At 38.8% G+C, this 27,337-nt stretch overlaps 2 protein-coding genes across 2 annotated transcripts; one reads left to right on the top strand and one right to left on the bottom strand.

The window, feature by feature from the left end:
* Nucleotides 1-3,120: 3,120 nt before the first annotated feature.
* Nucleotides 3,121-4,149, top strand: LOC141608798 (uncharacterized). The gene has a single exon (XM_074428142.1). It carries the CDS (start codon nt 3,121-3,123, stop codon nt 4,147-4,149), a length of 1,029 nt encoding a protein of 342 aa, XP_074284243.1.
* A 5,721-nt stretch (nt 4,150-9,870) lies between these two features.
* Nucleotides 9,871-13,675, bottom strand: LOC141609499 (transcription factor LAF1-like). The gene is made up of 3 exons (XM_074428545.1): nt 13,394-13,675; nt 11,555-11,684; nt 9,871-10,649 (listed from the first exon to the last, which is right to left on the bottom strand). The coding sequence occupies exons 1-3, from the start codon at nt 13,533-13,535 to the stop codon at nt 10,082-10,084; spliced, it is 840 nt and encodes a 279-aa protein (XP_074284646.1). The 5' UTR covers nt 13,536-13,675; the 3' UTR covers nt 9,871-10,081.
* Between the last annotated feature and the right edge of the window lie 13,662 nt (nt 13,676-27,337).

The following is a 27,337-nucleotide window of genomic DNA, read 5'->3' as shown; positions in this document are numbered from 1 at the left end:
ATAAATTTTGCCATTTTAAATAACGTACAAAAATTAGCTATGATGTATAAATAAATTTTGACATTGAAACTGAGGTTGATTAAAGCTAGGTAAAAAAAACCAACTGATTATATAAATAAAACGTGACATGTCTATGAAGATGCGGACTACCTGCACCTGGACAGAAAGACCCTATGAAGCTTTACTGTTCCCTGGGATTGGCTTTGGGCCTTTCTTGCGCAGTTTAGGTGGAAGGCGAAGAAGGCCCTCTTCGGGGGGGGGGGAGGGGGGGGGCATCAGTGAGATACCACTTTGGAAGAGCACGAATTCTAACCTTGTGTCAGGACCTACGGGCCAAGGGACAATCTCAGATAGACAGTTTCTATGGGGCGTAGGCCTCCCAAAAGGTAACAGAGGCGTGCAAAGGTTTCCTCGGGTCGGACGGAGATTGGCCCTCGAGTGCAAAGGCAGAAGGGAGCTTGACTGCAAGACCTACCAGTCGAGCAGGGACGAAAGTCGGCCTTAGTGATCCGACGGTGCCGAGTGGAAGGGTCGTCGCTCAACGGATAAAAGTTACTCTAGGGATAACAGGCTGATCTTCCCCAAGAGTTCACATCGACGGGAAGGTTTGGCACCTCGATGTCGGCTCTTCGCCACCTGGGGCTGTAGTATGTTCCAAGGGTTGGGCTGTTCGCCCATTAAAGCGGTACGTGAGCTGAGTTCAGAACGTCGTGAGAGTACAGTTCGGTCCATACCCTATATTATAATATGGCTTCTGATCATAGTGTAAATGAAAGAGTATAACCCTTATTATTTCATGAATATAAAATCGGATTTATATAGATCGACCATATGTCAATAAGTAATGTACTCTGTACATAATACGGAGTATCAACCTAATTTCTGTATTAGTTGTAACTTAGGTTATACTCCGAGAAAGCAAAGATGTCAATAAGAGTAAGAAAATCATAAACGAATCTTTTTGTAATCATTTTGATCGTTTTAATACTTCACAAATTCTCATTATAGACGAATACTATCCGTTTATACGTATAGACGGATACCATTTTCCCTCACAAAATACTCATTTGCCATAAAGTGGGAAGCACATGGGAGGTGCCCCACCTTGTCCCCCTACCCATTTTATTAGAGGTCTTTACCCGTCTGTTCGCCCCGCCCGTTTATACCAAGACCTATTGTTAATACTTTGAATTAACCTTAAGATCCATCCTTTCATACCATAGTTGTTTTAACATATTTTGCGTGAATTCACTTAATTAACAAGATCAACGTCTTTAACAAAAACAATAATTAGCTCAAAAGACTAATTAATTACATTTATAGAGACAATTTACATTGACGGCTGGACCTAATTACATCATTTAAGCTCGACTAATTAAATCGATGATATGACATAATAACTATTGTCGAGCTTAAATGATATTTGAAGCGATTGTACCTGTACGGACGGCTCGACTAATTATTGGACCTGTACGGACGGCTCGACTAATTATTGGACCTGTACGGACGGCTATTTAAAAATCCGGATCGGTTCGGTTTTCTCCGGATCGGTTCGGTTTCCGGATCGGTTCGGTTTCGGATCGGTTCGGTTTCGGTTCGGTTCGGTTTGAGCTTAAATGATATTTCTAAACAACCTGTACAATCGGTTCGGTTTCGGTTCGGTTTGAGCGATTGGACCTGTACGGACGGTTATTGAGCAAAGGGGCCAATTTACCCGTCTAAGTGTCGAAGTGGATATTTCTAAACCGCTTCTATCGAAGTTTCGATTATATGGCAAAGTCTATTGCATTCAATACGAGGGTCTCAAAATGATTTGTTTTAAGTGTGGGAAGTTAGGTCACGACAAAGATTCATGTCCAAAGAATCGCCCAATTGATGTAACATTAAGCATTATTGATGGCCAGGAAGTACTACAAGAGGTTCAAACTATCGCCTGTAAAGATAACTCGCTTGAAGCAGGCCTTCGTCCGGAAGAGGAGCATGATTTCGGTGATTGGATGATGGTAAAAAAACCACCCAGAAAAAAACCGCCTGCAACACCAAGCACGTCGGTACAACCCGCAACCCACCCAGGTTCGATTTTCAAATTTGGTCAACCTTCAAAAGATACAGGCTCAAGATACAATGTACTATCTAAGGAAACCGAATTTTCGGAAATTCATAATAATTCACCAAATTCTATTCACACACCAAATCATTCCATAATTAACCCTGAATTACCTACACAAAATCAGCACAATATCCCAAAATTCAAGCAAAAGATTGCTACACTTAACAAGCAAACTGATAGGCTTATTTCGCAATCAAAGTCCATCAAAACCTCTGCTAAATATGTTAAGAAAGATTCAAGCATAAAATCATCTAACAATATTATTACCTTATCTAAATTTAATGCTAGCAATAATAATAATAATACCACTAATAATATCCTTCAGGATATTTCAAATATTCCATCTTCTTCAAAAAACCAATCCTCTAACGCCTCTGCTAGTATTTCGAATACAATTTATACTACAAGCTTAAGCTCATCTATCAATATAGCTAACAACCATGAACCCTCATCCATACTTCTCCTATCTCGACCGCCCCCTACCTCAGCCACGATGCCTCCCACAAAACCCCCAGATAGAGGTGGTGCCTCCATCACAACGAATAACGATCTCGACATGGCCGGAGATGGCGGCTCCCTTCCTAGGAATAATGGTAGCGGAGAGTCCGATAATGGATGTCAAGTTCGAAGCAGTACTGACCAATCAGTCGAATCTATCGGTGGAGTTGTCGATACCATGGAGTGTTGACAATATTCTCAATCTAGTAAGCAGAGCTTATCTATCGTCTTTAAATTACGCACCTGTTTTTATGAGTACAAGAATTCCTAATTTGTCACATAACCTACCCCATATCACTTTCATGGTATGGAACGTCCAAGGCACCGGTAGTAAGAATAAAATAAGCGCCATTAAGGAAGTGGTTCGAACGTATAAACCTACGGTTTTAGCGCTCGTTGAAACTCACATGGGTAGTGATCACGCAATTAAACTAGGTTCTATCCTAGGCTATAAAGGTCATTCTCGAGTGGATGCAATCGGTTTTAGTGGCGGAATTTGGTTATATTGGAACATGGATGTGGTCTCGGTCAGACCAATAAAAGAACATCAACAATTTATAACTGTTGAAATTGCTCGTAATGGGGAGCTACCATGGTTCTTTTCTGCTATCTACGCAAGCCCCGACCCCTTGAATCGTCGAGAATTATGGTCTGAATTGGAGAATTTTGCTAGAATTAATAACAGGCCGTGGCTTCTTGCGGGTGACTTCAATGAAACTCGAAATTTAAATGAAAGACATGGGGGAAGCGCTTCCATGGCAAGACGCTGTGAGAACTTTAATAACTGGATTGAGAATTGCGAATTTATCGAGTTAGCTTTTTCTGGGTCTCCACACACCTGGGCCCGGGGAAACTCGGTAGAGACAAGACAAAGCGCGAGATTAGACAGAGCTCTTTGCACAGCTGATTGGGGGACGATTTTCGAAGAAGCAATGGTTAAACACATTCCCGCCTTTCAGTCAGATCACTGCCCCTTGTTCATCTCCCCAAACGGTTTTGTTCCTCTCAATTCTGTCAATAGACCGTTTCGTTTTCAGGCTTGTTGGTTAACACATGAGAATTTTAAAGAATTCGTGGAGGAAAGCTGGCCATCAGACGGGAATTTCCCATCCCGACTTGATCTTTTATCAAAGAAACTTCAAAATTGGAACTCTACTATTTTTGGCGATATTTTTCGTCGAAAACGTTCTCTAATTGCAAGAATAGGAGGTTGTCAGCGTGAATTATCCTTTGCAAGACAGAGACATCTTATTAAATTAGAGGCAAAACTTAGAAAAGAATTGGATGAGGTCCTTGCCCAAGAAGAGCTCTTATGGTACCAAAAATCGAGAGCCGAGTTCATCAAAGATGGTGACAGAAATACCTCTTTCTTTCATGTCAGTACCTTGGTAAGGAGATGGCGAAACCGTATTGTTTCTTTGAAAAACGAACAGGGTCTATGGGTAGACGATCCCAACGAAGTAAAAAAGATGATTGTGGATTACTTCAAAAATCTCTACACGGATGATAACAATTCGAGCGTGATAGACGGCTTACCATGAGATTTATTCCAAGATTTTAATAACAAAGATTGGGAATGGCTCAATAGACCATATGCCAAGGCTGAGATTGAACAAGTTATTAATCATATGGGCTCACTCAAAGCCCCGGGTCCGGACGGTTTCCAAGCACTTTTTTATCAAAAACATTGGCCTCTGCTCGAGCAATCATTGTGCGACATGGTTATCAAGGCACTTGAGGGTAAAGGGTTGCCTGAAGGGTTAAATGATACTCATCTAGTTCTTATACCGAAAGTGGATACTCCAGAATCGGTTACACAATTCCGACCAATCGGACTGTGTAATGTGGCATACAAAATAATTAGTAAAGTCCTCGCAAACAGAATAAAAAAAGTATTGCCTCGGGTTGTTTCTGAGACTCAAAGCGGATTTGTTTCAGGCCGTCAAATTACTGATAATATCGTTATTTTCCAAGAAATGATCCATTCGATGAATAAAAAGAAAGGGAAGTCAGGTATTATGGCAATAAAAATTGACTTAGAAAAAGCGTATGACCGTCTCCGGTGGGATTTCATTCACGCTACTCTCTCCGACATTGGCTTCCCCGTCCTTTTAACAGATGTTGTCATGGAGTGTGTTACCTCGCCAAGACTGCAAGTCCTTTGGAATGGTGAACCTACCGAGAAATTTATCCCCACAAGGGGAGTACGGCAAGGAGATCCTTTATCCTCTTATCTCTTTGTTATGTGCTTGGAAAAACTTCAACAAGCAATTGATCTCGAAGTCCGAAACAATAATTGGAAACCCGTGACAATATGCCGAAATGGACCAGACATTACTAATTTATTCTTTGCAGACGATATGGTTATTTTCGGAGAAGCCAGTGCGGAGCAAGCCCTAGTTATAAGACGAGTTCTTGATAATTTCTGTAAAGCTTCGGGAGAAAAGATAAGCGAGACAAAATCCCGAGTATTCTTCTCAAAAAATACGGTACTCGATAATAGGGAAGCTGTCAATTTGGTGCTCGGTTTTCAAGAAACAAATGATTTAGGGACTTATCTCGGGATGCCAACGATAAATGGAAGAGTAACCCGTCAAACATTTACTCACTTAGAAGAGAAAATTAACAAACGCCTTGCGGGATGGTCAACAAAACGCATGTCTTTGGCTGGAAGAGCAACTTTAGTTCAATCGTCGTTGACTACCATAGCCAATTATAATATGCAAACGGCTAAAATTCCAAGGTCGGTATGCGATTCCATTGATAGAAAATCTCGGCGTTTTCTATGGGGAGGAAATGAAGAAAAAAAATCAATCCACCTAATCTCTTGGGAAAACTTACAGAAACCCAAGTCCTTAGGGGGTCTCGGCATACAATCGGCTCGACAAGCAAACGCGGCTTTTCTCACAAAACTGGGTTGGAGAGTCCTTTCGGAACCTACAAGCCTATGGTCGCGTACTCTAAGGGCTAAGTACTGCAATAACCGCTGTGATATCGACATTTTTCAAGCAAAGAATAATATGTCAAATGTATGGTCCGGGATATCGTCTCAAGCTAAAACAATAGTTCGAGGCACAGCAACCGCGGTGGGAAATGGCCGTCGAACCCTATTCTGGGACCACAAGTGGGTAGATGGTCTGTGTCCGTCTGACCATACTCTAGCGCCTATTCCCGATAATATCCTAGGCATGACGGTGAGCGAGATGTGGGATACGAATCATGGATGGAAATGGGATTTATTCTCCGATCTTTTACCTCAAGAATTACTCCAAAAAATAGCCTCAATTTCCTTAGCCATTGACCCAGACCTTGAAGATTCGCTTTACTGGACAGGTACGAGCTCGGGGAAATTCTCTTTAAAATCGGCCTTGGGATTCTTGAAAGGAGAGGACAGTTCGTCCCAACCCGAACCCATGGTATGGCGAACCATATGGCGGCTACCAATCCAACAACGAATTCGGATGTTCCTGTGGTTAGCTTCCCACGAGAGGCTAATGGTCAATGCTAATCGAGTCAAAAGAAACATGGGTGACGATCCCATATGTCCAAGGTGCGCAACTGACGAAGAAACAACCGAACATCTTCTAAGATCGTGTCCGGTCTCAAAACAAATATGGGCCCTAATAGGTATTGAGAATTCGAATCATTCCTTTTTTAACTCCACCTTTACTGATTGGTTGTGCAAAAGTGCAAGCAATGACGTCTCTACGACGGATAAGGATTGGCCTATTTACTTTGCTTTAACTTGTTTGTGGATATGGCGATGGAGAAACAATATTGTGTTTGGCCGAGAATCCGAGAACCCAACACAACCCCGAACATTCATATACCGCCAAGTTGAGTTAACTAAGCAAGCATACGACCGTTTTGACTTTCTGGTACCTCAACCCTTACATGCTGAGATATATATTCGTTGGCTCCCTCCTCCACACTCTTGGATGCTGTTGAACACCGATGGTGCTTCGAAAGGGAACCCGGGTCCAGCCGGGGGTGGCGGCATCATTAGAGACGAAACAGGTAATTTCATCTCTGCTTTCTTTTTGTCCTGCGGCAGTTGTTCATCCATGAAAGCCGAGCTACTAGCTCTTCTTGTGGGGTTAGAAAGAGCAAAGTCGATTCACATAAAGAAACTACTCATTCACATGGATAATGCGCCTTGTGTCAATATGATAAACGAAGATCAACTCGTATCAAACAGCTTGAAGGTTATAGTGAAACGCTGCAAGGAATTAATACGAGAAGAGCATTGGTTGGTTAAACTTGAGCATACGTATCGCGAAGCAAACCGAGCAGCCGACTCACTAGCAAATCAAGGAGTCTACTCAAGCACAGTGCCTACTTATTTAGATAATCCATCCGCCAGTCTTAGAACGATTCTTCGAGAAGATATATTTGGGGTAGCTATTCCCCGTGTAATAGCTCATAGTTAATTTACGGGGCTTCGCCCCTCATTAGTACCAAAAAAAAAAACTATTGTTCGAACCTCATTTTTCTCAATGAATATGCACCACAGCACCGGCGCTCATTTTACAATTTACATCACCCGAACACATAAAATGATGATATATAACCGTCCGTACAGGTCCAATCGCTCAAACCGAACCGAAACCGAACCGATCCGGAGAAAAATATTCGATCCAAATCCAATTCTTAATAACCCATACCCGATCCACTATTTAAAAATCCATATCCAAATCCACTATTGAAAAACCCGAACCAAATCCAAACCCGATCCATATCCGAACCCGATCCAATCAAATAGTTTTGAAAATTTAGGCTTTATTGTACTTGAAATTTCAATTTTGTCATATAAAATGAATTTTTTATATAGTCAAATCAAGTTTTGGATCAGGTATGGATTTGGAGCGGGTATGGATTCGTAAAAAGTATAATGGATTGGTTATGGATTTTGAAATTTTGGATATGGATTGGTGATCCACTAGGTAAGTGGATCGGGTTTGGATATTGCAAAACCCTATCCAACCCGATCCATTGTCATCCCTAGTGGAGTTTAATATTTAAAACTTGAGTAAAATTTTTGTGTCCTGTGTCTCAGGTTGAAACTCCTTCAAAAAGCAATCTTGTGGAGTTTATTTATGATCTGAAACTATGTCTTATAGAATTTAAGTCTATTTCCATGGTTATAAAAAAGTGGTTTACTTGATATATGTGATTTACAAGCTATTACATGCATATATTTGGAGATTTATGATCTGATCTATGTTTATAGACTTCGAACCTATCACCATGGTAAAAAGGGTGATTAACTTCGTACACGCACTACACGCCAAAGAAAATGGCTGCAAATAAGCAAATTTCCCCATCATCCCAAAAAAATGATGATACTAACAATATTGCTAACTAATGTTGTCAGGATCGGGATTCTACTTTGGATCGATAGGGAGGGTAGGATCGAATCGGTAGAATCGAATCGTAGAATCGCAAGATTCTACAAACTCCTTAAATATAATTTTTTATTTGGTAAAAACATATAATTGAAAATCAAAATACTTATTTATTAATATTTATTCATAAACTATTGGTAATTAATGATTTTAGTATCATTGTATGAACAACTTACACGAAATTTAGGTTTTTCAGTGTCATTATATAAAAATATATATTAATTTTTTTATTATGGAATCGGATCGTAAAATCGTAGGATCGTATTATGATCCTATCACTAGAAATTTTCAAATTAATAGGATCGTAAGATTCTACAACTATGATAGAATCGTAGGATCCAGGATCGATCAAGCATTTTTGGATCGTAAAATCGTAGAATCGTTGGATCGAATCGCGATTCTAACAACAATGTTGCTAACAATGTAACTATGAGTAAATACTACTCCTTCCGTCCCGGTCAATAATAATTTACACTTATTTATCTCTCACTCACAAGTCACAAAATAAAGTAAGTGTAAACTATTCACTAGGAAAGAGGGAGTAGTCATCATCGTAATAAAATTACTAATCACAATTCACAAATAGAAAAATTACATACTAAAACCGTTACTGTTAAATTCAACAACGGGCCTGGACCGCACCCAAACGGAGGAGAAATAGTCCACATACAATAGGCCCAAGAGGGTTCCACTCTAAAACCAATTGGCGATAAGTGGTAATTCTTCTCCTCTTTTATCAATGTGGAACAACCCTCACATGTGGGACTTGGGTTTCTTCACAGTTACTAACTTCAAAAACTTGTTTGGCTGATTAACATGACGCACATTATATGAATATAATTATAATTATGTATGATTAGCGTGTATAATATAAACAAAAATAAAAAGTAAAAAACTGTTTGTTTGCTAATTATGAATTTGAACGTTAATTTGCTTTCTCATGGTCGTCTTTGCAATCAGTTTAGAATAAGGTTGTGTCCATAATGTGGACATTAACAAAATGCCAAAACATGCAACGTAATGAGATCTACATATGCGATTCTCAAGGACAAAAGTTCATTCATTAATCAAATTAATCATTCAACATAAATAATTAAGCACTTGTAAACTTTTAATAATTAACTATTTAGTTTTCTTTTTATGTGATTCGAGTTCTTAATTATTACGGAGTACGGAGTATTATTTTGATGACCATGTAGTAGCTACGTAACTATACAAAGCTTTTAAAAAATGAAATGTAGAGAGGGCATTATTATTCTTTTGTACTACTTGGTGCAGGTCATTTGATGATTATTGATAGTTCATACGACAAAATTTACATTTTTAAATAGAAGTGAAAAAAGACTAATAGTATTTCTCGGTTTGGTTGGTCAAGCCATCGTTCTTGTATTAATTTAATTGTAAACGGTTGGTAGATGAAGAAGAAGGTTCTTCTAGCAATAACAACTCGGTCATTTTTCGATGAGATAAAAATGTGTCAATGTCATCAGATGGTAACGAGAAAATTACGTTTGTTCCTTGAAATTAATAGATCTTATCCCTCGGTATAATTTGTTTCTTTTTATTTACGTTTAGTAAAAAAAGTCACTAGGGTTAGGGTTATAAAGTTGACGGGGTTTGAACTTGACCAGCTAGCTAAGTTAGTTAACATCTGCAATTACGTTTATATTATTAGGGTTAGTTTTATATTATTTTCTAACTTTTAACGACTTTCATAAGTTTGCCATAAAATGGACAGTAAAAAAAAAAAAAAAAAAGGAAAATACTCCGTACATGACTAGAGAAGGGAATTAATAAATTAAACTAATAATATACGGTGATTTCTCTTTCTTTCTAAATTTTGAGTATTTTAGTTAGCAAATCACCATAAAATTTTATAAAAATTAAAATAAAACCAACTTTTTTTTTACACAGTATTATTTATTTTAGCCATGAAAAATCGATGATCTACTAAGAACTAAAGCTTATTACTTGAGCTGCAAGCAATCGCTATATACACACACAATCACTAAATTTTGTTTGAAATACACAAATAAGAAATTTAACTAATCTGAAATTATTGTGAAAATCAACCCCAAGCAAATAATAAGTCGTCAAGTCCATTTTCTGATGCTTGATCTTCAAACTTGAGCTGTGAATCGAACACAAAATCGTCGACTCCATTGAAAAACTCATCACTACTGCATGATTCTTGGTTATACGTAATTGCACCTTGGCTAGAACTTTGTTGGACGTCCACATTAAAAATTTGATCAATTTCATTTGAATTATAACACGTAATTAGATCACCATGCATAATATTATTGTTATTATGCTCAATAATCATATCATCCATTGTAAGCCATTCGGCAAAGAAGATTTTTGGCAGGCAGCTTTGATTGTTGCTTATTATTGATTGTTTCGAATCGACTTCATTCTTTAGAGTCGAATCGAGAGTTGAAATTGTGGTGTTTGATTTAACATCAACTAGTGATTCATTATCTTCTTGAAGAGTTGAATTGGTTTGCTCAGTTCTGGAAATAATGGCTTCAATTTCTTTGGCCATAGTAGGTACTTTTTTTTTGAGATGTGAGTGCCAGAAGTTCTTGATCTCGTTATCTGTTCTTCCAGGTAAATTTTGCGCTATTTGAGACCATCTATCAGAAAAAGAAAATAATTCAATTAGAACGTAATTTACAATAAGAAAAGTTTAAAACAAAATTAGGAAAATGATACATACAGCCCCAAAAAAGAAAATAAAAACTTAAATCAAACGTTAATTACATTAATATATGCATAAGTTTGTCATAAAAAGGTTGTATTTATCATTAATCAAAGAATTAATACTTCAATCAGTAATTTACGAATATATAGTTCACTTTAACTTATATTTCAAACCCGTTTTATCAATAGTTATTAAACACTAATTACATGAGAGAGTTGTACTGAAATCGAAAACTACGTAACTAATAAATCAGAGTAATGTTTTAAGAAAGTGCCTAAGCCATTACCTTTAGACTCTTTGTAAAGAAATGGCAATTTTTTATAAAATATTATAATTGGAAGTTTTTTTATAAAGAATCATTCAATAAATTTTTCGGTATAATTATGGAATTATGGACATTGCGTCATGATAGTTTTAGTAGCTTAATTATCGTTATTCTAGTATTAGTCATGGTTAAATTAATGGGATAACTTATTGGTCTGCCTAATTATGTATGTCATTAAACTTTATGTTCATGCTTTTCTATGTAGATTTCAGTCATTTCACTGTATTAATTTGTCTGCATGTTGTATAATAGCTTGATGCCAAGATTGTCTTGTACTAGGAAGATACTACCCAAATAAAGCAAACTCTATAAAACTAACTGACACTTTATTGCTAAACCGACGGATGTCAGCTCACTTAACTCGAACTTTTTGAAATTACTCAACCTGACTGAACCCGTTCCAAAATGGCTCGTAAAAGCGAAAACAACATATTTAAAACCAAATCATTATCTGACATACAAATTAAAAATGACCCAAATTCGAAATAACCAGACTCGAGTAATTAACTTACTTGTTTCCTAACGTGGCATGAAGGGTTATAATGGTATCCTCTTCTTGAGCACTAAATGTGCCTCTCTTAAGTCCGGGTCTTAAATAATTAATCCATCTTAATCTACAACTCTTTCCATTTCTTTGAAGTCCTGAAATCAACCAATAATATTTTAGGTCTTCAAATTTCATAAAATAAAATTAATACGAGTAAATTTCAACTAGTAATTGAAAATGATGAGGTGATGAATGAAATTAAAGTCAAGCTTATATTATACTTGTAGTACATTGTATTTTATGCAATGTAAATGTCATTGTTAATATATTTTGTTTGCACCCTTTAAATTGACTATTCTCTTTTTGTCTTACTAGTTCTTTTATTAATATAATCTCGAAAGCAAAAATTAAAATCGAATTGTATTTTAATTACTATTTCGAATCTTTGCAAACCATGTTCCTTATCATGAATTCGTCAAAAATTGATGTAAATTACACGTATAGCTTTTTGTATGTATGTGTGTGGATTAAGAAATTGTAAGCACCAATAGACTATTAATCGTAATTTATTTTATTTTTTTCAAGGGGACCGCTAACTAAGCGAGCATTAAAACAAAATAGGACGGGTTCTAAATTTCAAATATAACTAGCATGGGTGCCCGACTTCGCCCGGGCCACCTCTATTTAGCATAAAAATATATTTTCAATTAACTAAAACTACTTTTAAAGTTGCATAACTCATAAATTTATCATTAATATATATATTTTTTATGATACGGAGTATATCTTAAAATTACAATGAAATAAATTATGAGACAAATTCACTACTCCCGCTATTAATATTTTACTTAAATCGATTACTTAGCTAATTTTTCATATATACTTCCTTTTGTTCTTAGAATTGTTGACTTTTATTACATTTGTTATTATTACTTTTACTATTCCCGTCGTAATTATTGTTACTTTCACTACTTGTACATTAATATTGATATATTACTTTTACTACTCGTGCTCGCTGGTAATATTGTTACTTTGACTATTCAAATGAGTGATTACTATCATATTACTATATTCAATGTTATTACAAATCTTTTCACTACTAACATAATTACTTTTACTCTTTAAGTATCCCATGAGTGATTTACATATATGCATTAAATATATTTCATATATGCATTAAACTAATTAAGTCGAAATAATTATGGAATATTATAGTTTTTGGAAATCTAGGTTGATTTATTTACTTTTTAATAGTTTCCAAAATATAATATACTTATTTGTTTATGTTAAAATAATTAACATCTTTATACTAATTAATACCATAAGTGGGACATGTTTATTTTAAGGAAAATCACCATATTCCGGTGTTCTCTAAATTTATATTTCAACCAAAACTATATAATATTTACATTAAAGTCCCTTGTTCAGGTCCATCGCACAGTGCTATTGATTTAAAACTATATAGTATAATTAATTTGTATAGCTTTATTTAATTACATTGAAGTCCTTTGGTTTCTGGAATTAATATATAGTATTGATTAGTTAATTACGACTCATAAAGACCTTATCAACTAAGCTGGCTGATAGTAAATGTGAAATCGAAATGAGTAATTAAAAATTATGTAAATACTAGGTAATCACAATGACATGAACAAGAAATGAGCCAAAGCACATTATTTACTATTGACGGTGTGCCATTTTATTTACTACAGTAAAAAAAATACTTCGTACTCGTAATTAATATATGATGATAAAATCGAATTAATATTTAACAAAGTGAAAACAGCTTAACAATAGGTCAATCTGATGTGATATTGTGATGTAAAACGGTTTTACACTAAATTAGGGTAAAATTTCGACTTACCGGCATACACGGGTACGGAGCTCCAACAACCGTGGCCATGTCGAAGAATGTGGTTTCTTAACCTTTGATCTTCTTCAGGTGACCATAATCCCTTCTTATGCTTTGGTTTTTGCTTTGTTTTGTCAATTGATTTCGAACCCATTTTCAATAATTATCGAAAAAATATAAGAATGTCTTGAAAAATAAATAATGTGTTAAAAGAGAAACAAAATTAGTGTGTAAATGTTGGTTTTAGCTTAGTAAGAGAGGAGAAAGGAGATTGATGATGTTGTGTTGTAGAGCATTTGACAACTGACGAAGTTTTGGTATTTAAAGCACACAGTCGTTGTCCTTGATCATATAGTTGTTTTACTATTAAAATAAAGAAAGAATTATTTTTATTTTGTTTCTTTCTCGTGCTTTATTTCAATAGTTTTGTAATTAATTGCAGACGTTTGTCAAATTATGGCCGGGAGTGGGGACTAATCACTAATGTCATTAAGTAAGAGTACAAATTTTTCTTCGTCTTAGGCCCTGTTTGGTAATCAGCAGATTGATATTAGCAGAAGCAGATTGGTCAAGCAGATTATAAATGACAGATTGGATTAACAGGTTTGACTAGTATATTTCAATTAGCAGATTTAGTAGAAGTGTTTGGTAATTAACAGATTTTGTTTAATAGATTGTTGTATCTATGTGTAGATTGTTGACGGATTCATATTTCACAATCTACTAATGTGAATATCTTTGGTAGGCAAAGATATTGGAAAACGAAGAGATTGAGCTCCAATCTACTCTTTCAATATGTCATTTACCAAACACTCAAAATAGTAGATTGGTGAGTCAAACATGCTAAAAGCTTTGAATATGCTGAAAATTTCTCAATCCGCCGTTTACCAAACACCCCCTTAAGTTTAAGACGAGTCAAATATTAGCACATTTGTATAGATAAGACAAACAACTTATTATTCCCTATACATTTCACTTTTATCTTATTTAAAGTATTTGACCCGTTTTAACCTAAAGACCGATATATAATAAACTCATATTTTATACTCAAAACAAGATTAGGCAAAGGGGTTGGGTGGGTGTTTGGTGAGTTCGCGTCGGGTCATTTCGACTGTAGCAATAAACATTATGTCGTGTTATATGGGGGGCGGGTAAGTTCGGGTTGCAACTCAAGTTTGAGTGCTCAGTTCGGGTGTCAAATTGAACTATTTAAGTCACATCAATTTTGACAGATCTACTCAAACCACTTGTTTTTTGTGGAATATCTATCTATAAAATACTATTAAAAGGCTTCCTAAAAATGCCAACTAGACAAAGCCACGTAGGATGTAGAAAAGCCACATAGACATTCATATTGCCACCTTGGTTAAGATTGACACACGTCCACCCAACCATTCTCCACGCAGACATCTATATACTATATAATTAAAAGGCTACTTATACCATTTAATTTTATTTCACACGTCATTTTTAGATTGTTTAATATTAATTAATTTAATTTATATTGCTTACTTGATTAATGACAATTGACAACATAACACTTAGAAAATTAACATTTAGTTGAATGTTTTGTAATAAAACATGTTAATGAATTGATTAAAAAATTTCATAGTTTTTTTTTTTAAAATTTATTTTCATATGATGAAATATTGGTTGAAAATATTGTATATTTTTCTTTTTTTTTTGGTAAAAAGTTAAACTTAACTTTCATGAAATTGTACCACTTCAAATTTACACCTACATCTATTTATTTAAGATCGTTATACAAACCCTTTTAATTAAAAATAAAATAATTGTGAAGTTTAATAATATTCTTAAAAGTAAAAGCATGTGATGAATGAACATTCGGCCCCTTTTTACCCTTTCTTTTGACTATCTTTTGGACTACTTAGGCACGATCTTAGGCCTTTTTCTTGCATTTTGCTCCATATTCCCGCCACTATCGATTCCGGTGCTCTATTGTAGGTAATTGAGCTAGCTAGAGGAAATTTGGGAAGAAACAAGGCACAAGAGGAAGATAGCAAAGAAGAAAGGGGAGGGAAAGACGGAGGATGACCATGAGCCGACCAGCCGGCAGCCGGCCGACCGGCGGGCCGTCACAATGGCATATTCAAGCTTCAAAAATTGAGATTCCTCGGCGCCGGATGGGCAGCCGGCCGCCGGTCGACCGGCTGGCGGTCGCTGCTACCCGTGTTTTGTCTTAATTCCCCTTTTTACAACTTAAGTAAAAGGACACTATAAATACCCCCTAAAAACCGTGTTTTGACACACTGATGGTCTCAAGTCAAACCTCGCAAGTGCACGATTTTATCGTTGTACACTTAAAAGGGTCGATCCCACAAGGAGTAGGTGGAGTACTAATCGTTCTAATTCACCGGTTTAGCTAAGTCGATAAATAATAAAGAGGGTAGTAACAAACTAGCACTAAACTATCAAATTTAAAGACTAAAGACAAGGTAAGATAAAAGCAAGCTAAAAGTAAAGGATAAATCAAGTAAATAGAAAGACTAGAACTCGGTCCGACCATAAACATGAGTAATTCCGCATACTAATCGTCTCGGCTAATCAAAAGGGGTAGAAAGGAAAGGGGGAGATGGCTCTAATTCGCCTAGAACCTCCCTTCCGGTCTCGCACTAGGACACTAGCTACTCCGGCTAACCCCCCTCCCGGGTTCGAAAGCCGGTCTCCCTAACTCAAAACCCAACAACCCCAAGAACATGCATTTTCCCAAGGAGGTCAAGTAAATGGTCAAGGTCATTAAGCCCTCATCATATTCCGGGTCATCCCACTCCCCCTTCCGGAGGTCGATTTCAAACACTAGCCTAGGGGCACCCTCCCTCGGTTCTCCCTTCCGGTCTCAACCTTAGTTGGTGACAAGGGTCGGTCCCCAAATACTCGACTAACAACCTAACCAACTTCCGTTGGTGTGGCAAGGGTCAAAAGCCGACACTACCCGGAAACCAACCCTTAAGCATGAAAATTCCCCAAAACTACCCTAACCAATTTTCCCCACAAATTAGCCTTAGTGACAATTAATTAGCGAAATTACCCATATCGGGCCAAACCGAGTCCTAGAAGGAGACTACTCACTAATCATGGTTCTAATTGCAAAATAAACAATAAAGATGGAAACTTTGGTCACAAACATGGTGAGGAGACAAATCTTACTACTAAGCATGCAACAATTCAACAATAATTAAGAGGAAAAGTGATATTAATCTAATAACAAGGTTTATTAAACTAAAAGACACAATCTTTAACCAAATCCACTCAAATATTAAGTCTTTGAGGACAACTAACCAAGGATGAACAAATAAAAGAGAGACAAAAGAAAGATGAACAATACAAAGATGAACAATGATGAAAATAAGAACAACAAACAAACAACAACAACAATTTTAACATAAACAATCAAAAACTTGGAGGAAGAACAAAATGTAAACAAATGGAAATAAGGAGAGAAATAATACCAATCAAATAGTAAGAAAGGAATTAGGATAGAAAATCAAAGAAGGAGGAACCTTCAATTCTTCTTACAACCCAACTCCAATTACTAATTAATTGAAGAACTAGACTAATTAAGGAATGATTAGGGAAAGATTAGTGAAGTAATTAACAAAGGTTGAAACTTGGAAAGGGAAATAATTCAGATCTAGGGTTATGTGTCAAAACACCGAAATTTGGGGGTATTTATAGTGTCCTCCTACTTAAGTTACAAAAAGGGGAAATTAATACAAAACACGCGTAGCAGTGACCGCCAGCCGGTCGACCGGCGGCCGGCGGCCCATCCGGCGCCGAGAAATCCCAAATTTGAAGCTCGAAATTGGCAATATGACAGCCCGCCGATCGGCCGGCGGCCGGCTACCCGGCTCAGGGTCACTTTTCGTCTTTTCCTCCTCTTTCTTCCTTGCTATCTTCCTCTTGTGCCTTGTTTCTTCCCAAATTCACTCTAGCTAGCTCAATTACCTACAATAGAGCACCGGAATCGATAGTAGCGAGAATATGGAGCAAAATGCAAGAAAAAGGCCTAAGATCGTGCCTAAGTAGTCCAAAAGACTAGCAAAAGGAGGGGTAAAAAGGGCCGAATGTTCATTCATCAAATCTCCCCACACTTAGTCCTTACTCGTCCCCGAGTAAGTCCTCAACCGAAGTACAAAGCACTACTAAGATAAATACGGTGAGTGGGTGCACAATATAAGCATCACTCAACTAAGCTACTAACTAAGCCGATTGAGTATTAGCGCACTCAACGCCCCTTCAACTCACAATTTGACACTCATGAGGGAAAAGTGCCCTATTGCAAGGCAAGTTGGGTCTTGCTACAAAACTTTCGACACATTCATCATGAAAGCACGTAATCAACAAATAGAATGCATCTAACAAAATGATCCACTTTCCTCATCTAAGTGGTCGGATTTTTCGAACAACAAAACATGGTCTCGGTCGGGAGTACCGTCTCAGAAGTGCCAATTGAGGTGCCAACCCCCTAAATGTGACAAAAGCAACCCTTGTGTGACCAATGCTCAAGAAACAAATTCAAGAGCGGGGAAAGGGAAGAAAGGGCTAGTCCGTCGAGAATCACAAGGCCGACACAAGATTCAACCAAAGGACCCATGACTAAGGAGACCAAGGCAACGACATCCTCACGGTTTTCACTCGTCACTCAATGAAAGAACAAGGTGATTTTTGTGACAAAAAGTAACCAAAATCACTCAACTAACTCGACTAGCGAAAGCGTGCCCGCAATCTAATGTGTAACACCGTCCTATGTCCAATGAAATGCAAACAAAGGGAAAAATGCACAAAACATGAAGCAAGGGTTACAACGGGGCTAAGGAGAAGGTCAAAACGGGATTGGTGCAAGCACCGTTTGGACATGTGGAGCTAAAATCAAGAATTGTCGACACATCACATCCCATCTTTTTATTGCAACACATGAGACACGTCTATGCCCTAACATAGCAATGATGACCAAAACTATGCAAAAATTGCATAAACCCAACTCAAGTAGGAAAAATTTGATAAAACTCCTTTTATTTCAACAAATGGTAACGTCTACACCCTAACAAAGACTCGGTTTCCCAAGCCATGCAAAAAATGTGTAAACCCGACTCATTTTGGAAAAACATCAATTTGCCCTCTTATTTAGCAACGGCTTTTTCTACCCCGTTTTATGATGAGGAGGGGTGTTGCTTGCCTCTTTCTTTTCTTCTTAACATATATATACAACACAACTCATCTTTTTTTTTTTTTTTCCATGACTTTTTCACTTTTTTATTTTGTTTTTCATTTCTTTTTCAAAACCTCTTATTTATATACAACACCAAATGTAGACAAAATTTTCGACCCAATGGACATGTACTTCGTCCATCACCAAATTCCGACTCCACCACCTAGACACTTCTACAAATCATGACCCATTCTTGATTAAGGAGGGGTGTTTTTGGGATGTAGCTCTTTTAGTGGGTATGCCAAAAGGAATAGGCTAAGGCTCAGAGGGGTGAATCAAAAAGGAAATCAATGCAAGGGACGAAACTAAGCTAATTTGGCTTTTGTGAGGTTCATAAAACTGATTTTTGCTTCAAATCATGTGCACAAAAACGTAATGCAATTTCATGGTCTAAGGACGATGCGACACACTTATGCGTAGTGATGTGACACGCCTCGTGAGGAGACCTACTCTCAAACCTAGATGAGGGCGGGGTATGAATGTACCCGCCCTAGGAGGCTCTACCCTTACCTTTGAGTAGTTTAGTCGAGCCAAAGGTCTAGTCTACGGCCCTAGGTCTCACAAGATCGGTCTAGACTCATTGGTCAAGCTCCCCCTTCCTCGGCTAACTAAGAGGCCACGGGTGCGAGTCACGAGGAGGGGAAAGGCACTATTGGGCACATTAGTTCATCATGGGGGTACTTGGTTCCCTTCCTTTGACCATGTTCTTCCCTAAAAACTTATTTACAAACTCAATGCAAAAGAAAGAAATGCAACAAGTATTTACATGTGAACAAATGCATGCGGAAATTTAAACAAACACGAAATAAAACATGCAACAAATTGGCTAAACCTAGCAGCACATCAACACCAAAATTCCAAACGGTCTCCCAAGGAGACACCCAAAGCAACAAAAGTCCCATCCTCCTCCATATTATACAACAATATAAAAAGAGAAAGAACGGAAAAAAAAAAGGGAAAGAGATAAGAACGTCTATACCAGGCGGTCTTCTAGTCTCCTTTTTGCCTTGGATAGTCAATGTACCTTGCCACTTTGTTAGCCGAACACATGTATATACAATGTAATATTTTTTGAATTTTTGAATTTTTTCAATTTTTAGTCATTTTCTTTAATTTATAAACATTTACAATTATAAACAAATATACACGAGTGGATATTTCCCTCCCCACACTTGAAATGTACATTGTCCTCAATGGACAAAAGCATAGGGAGTGAATAAGGAAAAGAAATGAACATATTTTTTTGATTTTTGATTTTTCAAAGGGAAAATAACATATTTTTGTAATTTTTGGTTTTGAAAAATTAAAAAGACATATTTTTGAGTTTTTTGATATGAGAACTCCCTCCCCACACTTATTTATTTACATTATTTCCAAATGGAAATAAATGTGTGGAGGGATTTCAAATTAAAAGCATGTTTTTGTTTTTTTTTTTGGGCCCTCCCCACACTTATTTATAGACATGGGAGGGCAATTTAGTGAAAGAAAATAACATGTTTTTGGTGATTTTTGTCATTTTTCAATTTTTAGTTGGTTTTTATCTTGAAAATGCAATGCATGCTCTAATCTATATGCAAAAATTAAATGACAATGCAAGTTATTCTAAGTGAATGCAATTACTACATGTGACAATATATTACAAAATTGAAATCTAATGCAATCCTATATGATGCAACTAAATGAATTATCAACTAAATGCATGCGAATAATTTAAACATGAATGCGAAATTTGGATAAAAGGGAGAGATCGTACTTGTCATTTTGGATTTTCAAACGGGAGCATAAGCCTTATGATGGTGCAAGGCTAGGAATTCCAAGAGCCACTCTACTCTTCCAACCAACAAGAAATATTACCAATTTTCAAGAAATGGAGAGATGAAATACTAACAAAGGGTCATGGAACGAGATGCATAGGAAGCCACCATTGCCAAAAGCTCACATTTGAAAGTACCCTCTCCACTTCGCCAACTCAATTCTCAAAATCAATATCATCATCCAAATTGAAATCATCATTACCCCCATCACGAATAACGTCATCATCGGTACTCAAATTCCATCCTCCTCCGGACCCCGACGCCCCCGCATCACCATGAAATGAAGGAGCCACTCCACTAAACCACGTGCCACTCTCATGATGAACCACGGGAGTAGGGAAGGCCGGATTACCAAAGTAATCCGATTGCATGTGGAACCCTCCGCGAATAGTCGGCTCGGTGTAACCATGGGTGGGCCATTGGAAGTAATCCGGGTGCGGCCCATCCCTCGTGACAAACCCGCGGCGGGCATAATCATCATAAATAGGATAATTCCCTACTCCTTGGTTATAGTAGATGTGGTCTAGTCTCCGGTCAACCTCGTCAAACCGAGTATTCATTTCACTTTTCATTTCACCCAACGCCAAGTTTAGGTTGTCAAAGTACCCTACCAAAGTAGGGTCAAGGGGAGGGTGTTGATAGCTCGGTTGTTGAGACGTTGAAGGCATGGAGTGAGTGTCAAAATGTTGTGGCAAAGAGGTAAAGGTGGAAGGGTGAGACTCCGAAGTCGGGCCATGGCGCTCTCGCCGAGAAAGAGTTTGCCGGGCACCCCCGGTGTGGTCACGCTCACGAATGGTGAGGAGGTAAGTTGATTGGTCTTGCTTGATAGTTGTTTCCTTAGTGTTTGGAAGGACAATTGAATCCTTGTCATCAATTTGCCAATATTCACGATTATCGGCGGGGTCAACTTTGAACCAATCCAAAGAGTGAGTCAAGTAAAATTTTGATAAGACATTTGGTTCTTGAACCGGGTTGTACAAAGACTCGTCAAACCCACCAATATCCTTAGCCAATTGGGTAATCATCCCACCCACAAAAATTCCCACACTTTGGTCCGGGAAATTAGCCAATTTCCGAAGGTGTAGCACAAAGTGGAGAGCAATGTTAATTTGGAACGGCTTGGGCTTTTGGAAAAGGTAAGACCCAAGGATATTTAGTTCATCGGTCCTTACGGACCACGGCTCACTCCTAGCAAAGATGGTCCACCCCATAAATCGATGCCATACCCTTATAGCCGGAAAATGAATAGAGTTGGCACTCCTTTTTCCTACCGTGGGGTCGGGCTTACCCGAAATAGCCTCCCAAACCCTAGAATGATGAAAGTCGGCGGGTTCCCTATAAGAGTCCATGTAATTCAAACCAAAGGCCTTCCCAAACCTCTTCAAATTCATAGTGTGGTTTCGGTTCATAAGACGGAACCTAATCTCAACAATTTCCCCGGTGCTTCTCCTTTTGTCAACTTGAAGCGAGCTCAAAAATTCCCAAGTAAGGCAAGGGTAAGTCAATCGCTTAAGGGTGTACAAGAATCCCATTCCCACCCCTCTAAACAATTTCTTAGCATCGGTATCTATCCCTAGGTCCTTCATTGTTTGGCTACAAATGAATTTAGTAGCATGAATTGGACGATTTTTAAATAAGAGGAACTTACCCTTTTGAGTACCGGAGGCAAAAACCAGATTAGGGAAGTCGGGATCCGGTGAGGTATCCGTCACTTGCGCCACCCCGAATTGAGCCGACTCCTCAATGGCCCTAGCCGTGTCCGCCCTAGTTCTTTTGGAAGCCATCTTCAAGTTAGGTGAAAAGGGAAGTATTAGTGTGGGTTGAATTGGGGAATTAGAGAGGATTTGATGTTGAGGGATTGTAGAGAGAGAGAGTGAATTTTAGAGAGTGGTGGGAAAAAGGGTGGGTGAGAAAATATATAGAGGGCGGGCACGGGGCTGGGAGCCGGCAGGGGACCGGCCGCCGGTCGACCGGCCCATGGTCATTCAGCATTTGTTAAAAAAAATTAAATTTTTGTGTCAAAAATGGGATGTCTCGGCGCCGGTCAGCCGACCGGCCGCCGGCCTGTCGGCTCGTGGTCATCTTTACTTCTTTTTCTCAATTTTTCGACTCCAAAATTCCAAATGCCTCGGCGCCGGTACGCCGACCGGCCGCCGGCCCTCCTTCTCATCGTCAGGCTTTCAAAAATGAACTAACTACCAAAAATGCATGATATATACAAATTTCATGGGTTGCCTCCCAAGTAGCGCCCTTGTTTTACGTCGTAGGCTCGACCAAGTAAACAAGCCAACAATCTTCATAGTAAGGACGATAAAAACATCTTAGTTCACTAGAAAGGTATCAAGGATCTTCATTTCCTTTAGGACGGGATTGCCAACGTGATAATGCTTCAATCTTTGACCGTTTACTTTAAAAGTTCGGTCTCCTTGGCTTATCTCAACCGCTCCATGAGGGAAAGATCGGACAACGGTGAAGGGTCCGGTCCACTTCGACCTCAATTTTCCGGAAAAGAACTTCAAGCGGGTATCGTATAGAAGAACCAATTCCCCCTCCTTGAATTCCCTTCTAATTATGTGCTTGTCATGAAATCTTTTCGTTCTTTCCTTGTACAACTTGGCATTCTCATAGGCTTCTAGCCTAAATTCTTCCAATTCATTCAAATCGAGAAGTCTCTTCTCACCCGCCGTCTTCAAGTCATAGTTGAGATGCTTGATGGCCCAATATGCCTTATGCTCAAGCTCAACCGGCAAATGGCAAGCCTTGCCGTACACCAATCGGAATGGTGAGGTAACCGATAGGTGTTTTGAAGGCCGTCCGGTAAGCCCACAAGGCATCATCAATTTTCAAGGACCAATATTTTCTTGACTTGTTCACGGTTCTCTCAAGTATAGTCTTCAACTCTCGGTTTGAAATCTCGGCTTGCCCATTAGCTTGAGGATGGTAGGCAAGACTCTTCCTTTGTTGCACTCCATACTTTTTCAGCAAAGCTTCCAATGCTCTCTCCCCGAAATGAGTACCACGATCGCTAATGAGGACTCTCGGGACCCCAAACCTCGGAAAGATGACCTTTTGAAGTAGCTTGATTACCTCCTTAGCATCACAAGTCTTAGTTGGGATCGCCTCAACCCACTTGCTTACATAGTCGACCGCCACAAGTATGTACTCATTGCCGAATGAGGATGGGAAGGGACCTTGATAATCTATCCCCCACACATCAAAGAGCTCAACTTCAAGCATGAAATTCATGGGCATTTCGTGTTTCCTAGTGATGTTCCCGCTCCTTTGACATTTGTCACATCCTTTAACATAAAGGGCAACGTCACGGAATAGAGAGGGCCAAAAGAAACCACATTGAAGCACTTTAGCGGCCGTCTTCTTGGAGCTTGCATGGCCACCACAAGGCAAGTCATGGCAATGGCTCATAATGGAGGTAGCTTCCTCTCTTGGAACACACCTTCTTATCATCCCATCGGCACAAGACTTGTACAAGCATGGGTCATCCCAATAATAGTGCCTCACATCATGAAAGAATTTCTTTTTCTTGTGATAGTCATAGTCGTGTGGTATTATCCCGGAGACCAAATAATTCACTATATCCGCATACCACGGTGCTTCACCCAAACTTAGGGACAACAAGTGGTCATCGGGCAAATAATCATTGATAGGAAGCCCATTGTCAACATTGAGGTTGGTTAGCCGGGATAGATGATCGGCCACCACATTTTCAACTCCTTTCTTGTCTCTAATCTCCATGTCAAACTCTTGGAGAAGTAGTATCCATCTAATCAATCGAGGCTTGGACTCTTTCTTGATGAGCAAGTGTCTCAAAGCAACATGATCGGTGAACACAATAACCTTAGCTCCCACCAAGTAGGTCCGGAACTTCTCCATTGCAAAAACCACGGCTAAGAGCTCCTTTTCCGTTGTTGAGTAATTTGTTTGAGCATCATCTAGAGTTTTGCTTGCATAATGAATTGCATGCACCTTTCCATCCTTCCTTTGGCCTAAAACCGCGCCCAAGGCATGATCGCTCGCATCACACATCAACTCAAACGGCAAGCTCCAATCCGGAGGTTGTATAATTGGAGCACTTGTCAAAGCTTCCTTCAACCTATTAAAAGCATCAAGACACCGGTTAGAAAACAAGAAAGGGGTATCTTTGGCTAACAACTCGGTCAAGGGTCTCGCGATCTTAGAGAAGTCCTTGATGAAGCGGCGATAAAAGCCCGCATGACCAAGGAAACTTCTCACCCCCTTAACATTGGTGGGAGGTGGGAGACTAGCTATGACCTCTATCTTAGCCTTATCAACTTCAATTCCTCGGTTGGACACTATGTGTCCCAACACAACACCTTCTTGTACCATGAAATGGCACTTCTCCCAATTAAGCACAAGGTTAGACTCTTGACATTTACTCAAAACTTTCTCCAAATTCATCAAACAATTTTCAAAACTTTTCCCAACAACCGAGAAATCATCCATGAAAACTTCCATTTCTTGTTCAATGAAATCGGAGAAAATTGACATCATAGCTCTTTGAAAGGTAGAGGAAGCATTACATAGCCCAAACGGCATCCTCCTATATGCATAGGTGCCGAATGGGCAAGTAAAGGTGGTCTTCTCTTGGTCACTTGGATGGATAGGGATTTGGAAAAATCCCGAATAGCCATCCAAGAAGCAAAAATAGTCGTGTTGAGCTAATCTTTCTAGCATTTGATCCATGAACGGTAAAGGAAAGTGATCCTTCCGGGTGGATTTGTTCAACTTCCTATAGTCCACGCACATTCTCCACCCGGTTACTGTTCTTGTAGGAATCAATTCATTCTTGTCATTTCGCACTACCGTCATGCCTCCTTTTTTGGGAACTACATGAACCGGGCTTACCCACCTACTATCCGAAATAGGATAGATAATGCCCGCGTCAAGTAGCTTAAGGACTTCTTTCCTTACAACCTCTTTCATGATGGGATTAAGCCTTCTTTGTGGCTCAATTGAGGATGCATCCTCATTTTCAAGAAGAATTTTATGAGTACACAAAGAGGGACTAATCCCTTTGAGGTCACCAATAGTGTACCCAAGGACACCCTTGAACTTCTTGAGCAAAGAAATGAGTTTTGAAGTTTGGGTGTCATCAAGTGCACTATTGATGATGACGGGAAAAGTGGAATTATCCCCTAGAAATTCATACTTCAAAGAAGAGGGAAGAGGTTTAAGTTCAACCGTAGGAGGAGGCGTGGAACTCTCCTCCTTCTTACCGACTTCCAACATTTCAAATTTGGGAGCTTGTTCATGAATAGGAGCCGAATCCAACATCCATACATATGCAAGAGTCTCAACATCTTTGTCATCGACTTCATACCCACTAACAAGACAAGTCTCCAAAGGATCCATGGAGGAAGCTTTTGGGTCATGCTTCTCCATGGGATTCTCAAGAATGTCAACAATGCAACAAGTGTCACCTAGAGAAGGAGCTTCCATTGACTTGTGGAGTTCAAATTCCACTCTATCTTCACCCACTTGTAAAGACAACTTGCCACTCTTTACATCGATCATAGCTCCACCGGTAGCAAGACAAGGTCGGCCTAAAATAATAGGCACATTGTAATCCTCCGGCATATCCATAACAAAGAAATCACATGGTATGACAAGCTTCCCAACTACCAAGGGTACATCTTCAATCACACCAATGGGAAATTTGACCGACCGATCGGCAAGTTGAAGTGAAACTCTAGTAGGCTTCAAATCTCCCAAATCAAGCCTCTTGAAGATTGAAAGTGGCATGAGGCTCACACTAGCCCCCAAATCACACAAAGCTCTTTTAATAGCCACCCCTTGGATAGAACAAGGGATAGAGAAGCTCCCCGGATCTTCTAGCTTGTTAGGAAGCTTGTTGGTGTGAGTGAGTATAGCACTACATTCCTTAGAGAGGTTGATGGTTTGCACCTCTCCATTCTTCTTCTTCAAGGTGACAAGTTCTTTAAGAAACTTGCCATAAGATGGAATTTCGGTAATCATATCAAGGAAAGGAATAGTTACATTCATTCCCTTCAAAATCTCAACAAACTTCTCATATTTCTTTTCAATTCTAGGCCTTGCAAGCCTTTGTGGAAAGGGTACCGGTGCTACATACTCCCTTGGTGGTGGAGTACATTCTTTGGTCTTAGTTACAATAGGCTCATCTTGCTTTGGAGGATCAACCATCTCCACCTCCTTAGACTTCTCCACCACAATTTCCTCTTCTTGCACAACTTCAACCGGGTGCTCTTTCACAACTTCATTAGTCACCCTCTTTCTCTTCCACTTAGGAGATTTCTCAACCTCCTCCAATTGCTTCCCACTCCTCAAAAATACCGCGTTCATCTCCCTTGGGTTAACCGTATTACCCGGAAACTTCCCCGGATTTTGAGCCAATTGACTCAATTGTTGAGAAATTTGGGCAACATGAGTTTCCGTAGCCTTTTGTGATGCCCGAATTTCATCATTCACCCGGCTTTGTGAGGCAATGTGGTTATCAAGCTTTGAGTCGGATTTTTGATTTGCAATAACCAATTGTTCAAAAGCTTGTTCCCAAGATGGTTTTTGAGGGGTTTGGAAGTTTTGGTTTTGTGGTTGGAAATTTTGGGTTTGTTGTTGATTGAAATTTTGCCCCTTGAAACCTCCAAATGGTTGTTGGTTTTGGGTGATGAATTGTTTTCCTTGGAAACCGGGTGGAATTTGTCTTTGGAATTGAGAGTTTTGATTGAACCTTGGTTGTTGTTGAGGTTGGGAAGTTGTGGGATTTTGAATGTTTTGTGAAGCATAAGATAAGAAAGGGTGAGTTCTTTTTCCATTGACAAATTGGTTGTTGTTATTATTGTTGAACCCTTGCCTTGCACTAGTTGACTCCCAAAGCCCATTTACTTGCTCATAGCA

The sequence above is a fragment of the Silene latifolia genome, chromosome 10 (assembly GCF_048544455.1).
Source record: "Silene latifolia isolate original U9 population chromosome 10, ASM4854445v1, whole genome shotgun sequence".
NCBI classification, from domain to species: Eukaryota; Viridiplantae; Streptophyta; class Magnoliopsida; order Caryophyllales; family Caryophyllaceae; genus Silene; species Silene latifolia.
This window is presented reverse-complemented; position numbering and strand designations above follow the sequence as displayed.